Source organism: Sinocyclocheilus rhinocerous, unplaced genomic scaffold, assembly GCF_001515625.1.
Source record: "Sinocyclocheilus rhinocerous isolate Xijiao unplaced genomic scaffold, SAMN03320098_v1.1 scaffold863, whole genome shotgun sequence".
NCBI lineage: Eukaryota > Metazoa > Chordata > Actinopteri > Cypriniformes > Cyprinidae > Sinocyclocheilus > Sinocyclocheilus rhinocerous.
Window position 1 is genome coordinate 66,439 of NW_015642513.1, and position 8,224 is coordinate 74,662.

The following is an 8,224-nucleotide window of genomic DNA, read 5'->3' on the forward strand; positions in this document are numbered from 1 at the left end:
AAAGGCTTCTCTCCAGTGTGAACTCTCATGTGGTAATTAAGGTTTCCAGGTTGACTGAAAGTCTTTCCACACTGTTTGCAGGTGAAAGGCTTCTCTCCACTGTGAATTCTCATGTGCCTTTTGAGAATCCATTTCTTTCTGAAACTTACTCCACACTGTTGGCAGGCGAGAGGGTTTTCTCCTATGTGAATTCTCAAGTGGATTTTAAAGTTTTCATTTTGATCGAAACTCTTTCCACACTGATGGCATGTGTAAAGCTTCTCTCCAGTGTGAATTCTCATGTGCCTTTTGAGAATCCATTTCTTTCTGAAACTTACTCCACACTGTTGACAGGTAAAAAGCCTTTCTCCTGTATGAATTTTCACGTGGATTTTAAAGTTTCCATGTTGATCAAAACTTTTTCCACACTGCAGGCACTTGTAGAGTTTTTCTCCAGTGTGACTTCTCATGTGGACTTTAAGATTTCCATGCTGATCGAAACACTTTCCACACTGAGGACATGTGTAAGGCTTCTCTCCAGTGTGAATTCTCATGTGCCTGTTAAGGCTTCCTTTTTGAGTGAAAAGCTTTCCACACTGAAAGCAGGTTAAACAACTTCTAGTTCCTATCGCTTTTTTAACTCTTTTTTGTGAGGAAGCCTTTTTAGTCTGTGAGCAATTGAAAGATTTTTCTTCAGTTAATTTTCATGTCCCTATTGAGAATCCCTTTTTGAGTGAAACTTACTCCACACTGTTGGCTGGTAAAAGGGCTTTCTCCAGTGTGAATTGTCATGTGGTACTTAAGGTTTCCTTTTCGTTTGAAACGTTTTCCACACTGTTGACAGGTAAAAGGCCTTTCTCCTGTATGAATACTCATGTGGAGTTTAAGATTTCCATGTTGATTAAAACTCTTTCCACACTGAGGGCATGTGTAAGGCTTCTCTCCAGTGTGAATTCTCATGTGTCTGATGAGAATCCATTTCTTTCTGAAACTTACTCCACACTGTTGGCAGGCGAGAGGGTTTTCTCCTATGTGAATTCTCAAGTGGATTTTAAAGTTTTCATTTTGATCGAAACTCTTTCCACACTGATGGCATGTGTAAAGCTTCTCTCCAGTGTGAATTCTCATGTGCCTTTTGAGAATCCATTTCTTTCTGAAACTTACTCCACACTGTTGACAGGTAAAAAGGCTTTCTCCTGTATGAATTTTCATGTGGATTTTAAAGTTTCCATGTTGATCAAAACTTTTTCCACACGGCAGGCACTTGTAGAGTTTCTCTCCAGTGTGACTTCTCATGTGGACTTTAAGATTTCCATGCTGATCGAAACACTTTCCACACTGAGGGCATGTGTAAGGCTTCTCTCCAGAGTGAATTCTCATGTTCCTGTTAATGCTTCCTTTTTGAGTCATGTTGATCAAAACTTTTTCCACACGGCAGGCACTTGTAGAGTTTCTCTCCAGTGTGACTTCTCATGTGGACTTTAAGATTTCCATGCTGATCGAAACACTTTCCACACTGAGGACATGTGTAAGGCTTCTCTCCAGTGTGAATTCTCATGTGCCTGTTAAGGCTTCCTTTTTGAGTGAAAAGCTTTCCACACTGAAAGCAGGTTAAACAACTTCTAGTTCCTATCGCTTGAACTCTTTTTCGTGAGGAAGTCTTTTTAGTCTGTGAGCAATTAAAAGAGTTTTCTTCAATTATGAAATCATGATGGCTCTCATACTGATCTTTCTCTTCCATTTCATTCAGTACTTCTTTCTCCTCTTTAAATGCTGTCAGGTCTAAGGCAAAAAAAAACAGACATCAAAAACATTTTAAACAAGTAAAACATAACCAACAACATGAGTTATACATCCTTATACACACTAAGCTACTGAAAGTGGTGTAGCATGTAATCTCAGAACCTTTTTTAAACTAGCTTCCATGTTTAACATATTTGATGCACACTTTTGTAACAAATCACTCAAGTCAGTTATATACTGTTTACATTTATCTGCCATCAGAGTATCTGAGACGTTGTTGTCATAAAGCGTTACTATGGGTTGCATCTTGTTTCAGACTTGACTAAAAGAATGGCATTCTGACACAGCGAACTTCATGCTTTCTAACCTTATTTCCACTCTTTTTAGATTTATTTTTGCCTTTATGTTTGACAGGACATTGATTTTTACTGGTAAAATCACGTTATTTTTTTTTTGTAATAGTCTAAAAGAAGAAAATCATATACACCTAGAATGGCTTGAGGGTTAGTAAATCATGGGGTAATTTTCATTTTTGGGTGTACTATGTTTTTAACTTAGTGATAGCCATTGGGATGTGAAGAGACTTTCTACCAGCATAACAAAAAAAATAGTTTTCGAATCAAATAACCTACCCTGCCTTTAATCAAACACACCTGATCCAACTCATCGGCTCAGTAGTAGAGACTCCAAGACCAAACACCAACCCTCTACATTGCGAGTAAATCATTTGCATATGCGACTAAATCTTCACTCTGGGCAACAAGTAAAACATAACCAACAACATGAGTTATACATCCTTATACACACTAAGCTACTGAAAGTGGTGTAGCATGTAATCTCAGAACCTTTTTTAAACATTGTTTCAGCATTTTGTTACTGATTGTATTGGCCAGCCTAAACCGGATCCTTTATTTTACACCAGATGTCACGTTTATTAATTGCTATTAAAAGAAAACGGACTCAAAAACTAGTGAGGTCTGTTCTAGCACGTCACACACATTCTAGCTTCCATGTTTAGCATATTTGATGCACACTTTTGTAACAAATCACTCAAGTCAGTTATATACGGTTTACATTTATCTGCCATCAGAGTATCTTGAGACATTGTTGTCATAAAGCATTACTATGGGTTGCATCTTGCTTCAGACTTGACTAAAAGAATGGCATTCTGACACAGCGAGCTTCATGCTTTCTAACCTTATTTACACTTTTTTTAGATTTATTTTTGCCTTTATGTTTGACAGAATATTCATGAATTCAGCAGCTCGTTAATCCTTAGTGCATTTTATATTGTTCTTATTAGAAGAATTCTAAGTATTACTATTATTATCTTATCAGTATTATTGTTAGTTTTTGATGAAACTTCTTAGTGAATGAAACGAGATTCATTCACTTGGTGAGCATAACCGTTTTTGCAGCTCTGTCACACAACCCGTCAAAAGGCTTATATAAACGCCGCAGAATAGGCCTTAAAAGTTCTCAGAGGTGCAACAGCACATTCATATATATGTTTTCGATGCAGAGTGCAAATGGCTATGCATTTATTTGTGTTTTTAACTCAATGGGAGCGAAATGAAACTGTCTGAACGCGAAGCTGTGCGTGTTGTCTGTCTCCCCTCTTCCCACTCCACTAAAACTGTGGTGAGAACTAACCAGTGCTGAAACAGGGGGTTACATGACCCTTAAAATAATATTACCTTTGACCAAAGCAGAAACTTTTGCAGGGGACATTATGCAGAGGAATCCCATTCAGGGACACAGATTCACACTCAACCCAAGCGGAGTCTGGGTTATTTACAAACCATTCTAACAGAAATCTAGACTGAGCAGCCCACAAATAAAATAAAAAGATGGTGCTGCTAACCCCCCGGCTTTAACAGGAAGACATAGAAAACTGTAACGTAGTCTAGGTTTCTTTTTAGCCCAGATAAATGAAATTATTGAACTATTTAATTTAGCTAGGACTTTTTTCGTAATTTTAATAGGGTGCATTTGAAATAAGTAAAGATAGCACGGAAGAATATGCATCTTAATGAGATGAATGCGACCTAGTAAAGATAGGGGCAGGCCGCACCATACCTCAAGATTGTGTTTCACTGATTATAATAGAGGTACAACATTTAAATTGAATAAGTCTGCTATTCTAGAGGAGATTTTTAAACCCAAGTAAAAGAACCCTGTAGGGGACCAACGAAACGGATACGATATACTTGGGTCCAATCGGTGCGAACTATTGAGGGGCATGGCTTCACTCTTAGAAAAATCCATCTTGTAGCCGGAAAAGGAACCATAATCAATCAATTTTACCAGTTTTGGAATAGATTGTTTAGGAGACTCTAAATAAAACAAAACATCATCAGCATATAAAGAAATGTTATGCTGCCGATCCTTTAAAATAACACCTTTGATGCTTGTATCTTCTCTTATACTAACCGCCAAGGGCTCCATGGCTAAAGCAAATAATAACGGGCTCAAGGGACACCCTTAATGATCTTCTTAACATAGACAAAACTAAGGAACTTATTCTGGACTTTGGGACATAGTGGTAATGAATTAAAGTACTAAAATATGATAAAGTATGATAAGGTAAGATAAGTATTCAGCGCAAAACAACTTTGCTTTATTGGGATAGGATAATTCTACTCCGGACGCAAGCAGCACGACGTGACGACAGCAGAACCCAATAATCAGCAGTGTTGGGGAGTAGCTAGCTACAAGTTGCGACGCTACTAGCGTAACTACATTTTTCAGTAGTGTGACAGTAGCTCCGCTACTTTTAAAACAGTGTAGCTTTTCCAGTAGCTAACTACTTTTTCCAGCAAGTAGCGGTGTAGCGCGACCAAAAGCTACATTCTGTTTTGCGTTCTGATGAGTCACGAGCCTGTAATGCATTGAAGCAGCGCAGCGTCTTCTTCTGACTAGATCACAAACTTAAGTTCATCATTACCGCCATCTGTTGTGATCTCACGCATCGCGCGGCTTTACAGTCTTTCCACCGACAAGAGATCGTCTGATGATTTTGACGTACCGTAAACTCTAGTGTAAAGGCGCACAACTCGCCGTCACTTTGTCTCACACACACGCAAAGAGAGAAAGAGCGAGAGAGTCTTGCATTACCATGCAGAATTGATGCGCTACATGTAAACGATATTCTTTGTTGTATTTTGTATTATTGAGTTCCTTTGGAATTTTTCAGCTTTTAAGAACTGCCGGGTTTTCCGTTAGTGGGCGGAACTAATGCGCAAACGGCAATCTCATTGGCTGGCGCTCACCTATTATCGTCCCTGTTTGGATTTCAGCAAATCAATTCGAGCGAACGCACACAACTTGATTTCATATTTCACATGAATCAACTGTAATTTACGCAAAACAAAGATTAAAATGCAGTCTACGTCGAAGACTTAAATAACATACAGGAGGTGAATAATAGCCTTTTTAAACTGATTAATTTTTCTGCTTTATTGCACTCTAGATCAAATGTCTATTTTACAATGATGAACGGTCATAATATAATCTGTGCCCCACAGTTTTGTAATGAACACTAATCGAATAGAAAATAAAATCGCTTATCTCTCAGAGTGTCTCCATTCACAGTCAGTAAATACCGCATGAGCTGTGAGTTTAACCTGCTTATTTTACGACTCCTCCGTATCCAGTTTAAGTTGCATACATTTTCTTCTTGCATTGATGTTATGTTTGTAGCAGTTTTGCACTTTGACAGTCAGTTTGAGATAATACAACTATATTTTATTATTGTGTGCATCGGATAGTTTACAAAATCAAACGATTAGGACACTTTTTGTAATCGAAAGGATTTGGGGAAAAGTGTCCCAATCAACCTGAATTCACCCTAATCTTTGAAATCAAGTTTGCATCACAATATGTTGTTTTAAACCCCAAATATCTTACTTATATCGTCGTCATATTTTACTTATAACTTAATAATTCTATATAACTTTGTAATTCTTCATTAACAATTATTCAGTTATTTATAATGTTAAATGTAAAATCTTGAAATATTGGCGGTGGGTCAAAAAGTGTGGGGCACAGAATCACCTGTTTCTAACAGTGCGGGCACTGAAGTCAAAATTGGCGTTAACGGGACAAGGAAGATCATTAATGGGACACATAAATTAAGCCCAGTATACGGGACGTCCCGGCTAATACAGGACAGTTAGCAACCCTAGTCACGCTGTAAAAAGCCACCTGTTACTAAAGATCCATAGAGAGTTTGTTCCTCACGTTTACGTTGTTGGTCTTAAAGTGGACCTGTTATGCTCACTTACAGGTTTATGATTTTGTTAAGGGATCTACTAAAATAGATTTACAAGCTTTAATGTAAATAAAAAACAAACATGTAATTTACATTGTCCATCACCCTGAAAACCAGGCATTTTAAAAAAGCCCAATCTGCTCTGATTCCGACTCTGTTGTGATTGGTCAGCCGCTCAGTGCTTGTGTCGGACATGTAATACCCTTATCAGAACTGGCAAGTGTCAGGTCTATAAACACTACTGTAACCGCTTAACTATGGTGTCAGAGTCCAGAAATGGGAGTCAAGAAGAACGCACGGATTGAGCTGAATCACCTTTGCATGCACAGCTTGAGCAAATTGTTTCACAGGTGGTAATTGTTATTTACAAAACGGATAGTTCTTGATTCTGATTGGCTGAGCCGTGTTCGAAGCTGTTGTAAATTACTCTACAAACAAACACCTTTATTTACGTTTGTGTGTTGCTCGGCAACCACTTTGTAGCAACCACAACTGATTCTGAGGAGCTACATTGTTTGGTGGAAGAATACTGTTTTTATTAATATCATTACACTTTATTTGCTCTGTTTTATTCTGTGAAACCTTACTACGTATATGGAATAACCGTTTTATAAAAGCAATAAGCCCCGTGAAGCCGTGGTTTACAGTGAAACAGTGAAAGGGGGTTTTAACAACGCCCCTTAGCTGTTATAAATTCACTGTAAACCACGGCTTCACGGGGCTTATTGCTTTTATAACTCTCTAACACGTCACAGTAAAAACTGTATGTCAACATACCAAACTACATGGTCCAAAAAGCAGTCATTAGCAAAACGGTGAGAACACAACATTTTAACCAGATTCCTCAGTTCCTCTTTTATTCGGATGTTCATGTAATGAAGCTTTTCCTCCCAGTCAAGAAAACAGATCTTTCTCACTCTAGTGATGAATTTGAAGGCCTCTTCCTCTCCTTATTATATCTAGCTTTGTTTGATGGCAAGCCAAAGTAGCAGCTGATGCATTATACAGTAAAGCAGATGTGTTATTATACGGTGACAGCTACATCACAGAAGTAATAGCTGGACTACACACCAGTCGTTTCAGACTGAGGATCACACACTACTAGACTTTAGAGTCAATCCAATCATAACAAACTCATGCCAACATTTCAATAAGAATCAAACGCATTGAGAATGAAAACCAACCTGTTAGTTCCTCGAAATCTTCTGGTTTGAGACTAAACACTTCTTCAATCCTGAAGTCTTCAGTCTCCTCTTTAATAACCGCCATGTTTCTGTGTGTTTGGACACTCTGTCATGATTAAGAGGAGAATAATTAACAAAGAAAAATAAATGCACACTAAATCTTCTGCGTGCGTCTCAATCAGAGTGATGACTAAAAACAAGCAAACAGGCTCAAAACTAGCACTACAATTTAAAGAACACAATTTATATACAAAGTTTAAATGTTATTTCATGACAATATATTCCGCTTTCATCAAAAACATTTGCGTTTTTGCAATTGTAAAACTTGTCAGTTTGTTGTTGTCGTAGCCTTTAGCCTGTTTTGACTAGCCGGCGTCGAGCTATTAGAAACAGAACCATTTTGCGGCGAAATGGGTTCAGTTTGGTTTTTAAAAAGCTCCGTTTCTCCATCACTACTAGCCAGAGACGGAACTCGTGTTTACTAAACTGATTCGCGATTTATAGCGAGCGAAACGAGACGTTAATCGTCTGTGGATGCGCTTAACTTACACAAGATAACGCTCTTTAATATGAAAGCATTACGATGTTAACATAAACAACGGTTAATGCATTTCATAGTTCGCTACGGCTTGTAAATGATTGAAATGCTTTAAATGAAAGAAAGAAAACACAAACCTTTCCTCGGACCACAGACGCAGGAGAGCGGCGCAGCCTTATGACGTCACGTCGCCAGACCAAAATAAAAGTCTTCAAGAACCATACCAATTCACAAACGAGAAAAAAAAAAAGGATAGCAGATTCCCAAAGCTATCAATACCAATGAGCTTTTTTCAAAAGCTTCTAGTTTCTCTCTAAACGTAAGTGTGATGTGCTCACAGTTCATAATATCAACTGCAAAGCATTTGTGACATTGTTTTAATCCAGGATGAAGTTATCATTCATATTACAGCCAGGATTGGAAAGAGCTCTAAATATTTAAGAATTTGTAAATCAGATTTAAAAGTGATCTATTTTATTTATTCAAAACTGAATTTCTCTAAAATCC

At 37.9% G+C, this 8,224-nt stretch overlaps 1 protein-coding gene across 1 annotated transcript in view; it reads right to left on the bottom strand.

Annotated features, from left to right (window-relative positions):
• LOC107755922 (gastrula zinc finger protein XlCGF57.1-like) overlaps positions 1–7,894 on the bottom strand; it is an 11,840-nt gene extending 3,946 nt beyond the window's left edge. The window contains exons 1-4 of the mRNA XM_016572888.1: positions 7,855–7,894; positions 7,180–7,285; positions 1,552–1,761; positions 688–1,376 (exon numbers count right to left, since the gene is read on the bottom strand). Of these exons, the coding sequence (XP_016428374.1) occupies positions 688–1,376; positions 1,552–1,761; positions 7,180–7,264 (984 nt within the window). The 5' untranslated portion in view covers positions 7,265–7,285; positions 7,855–7,894. The remainder of the gene's footprint in view (positions 1–687; positions 1,377–1,551; positions 1,762–7,179; positions 7,286–7,854) is intronic.
• Positions 7,895–8,224: the final 330 nt, after the last annotated feature.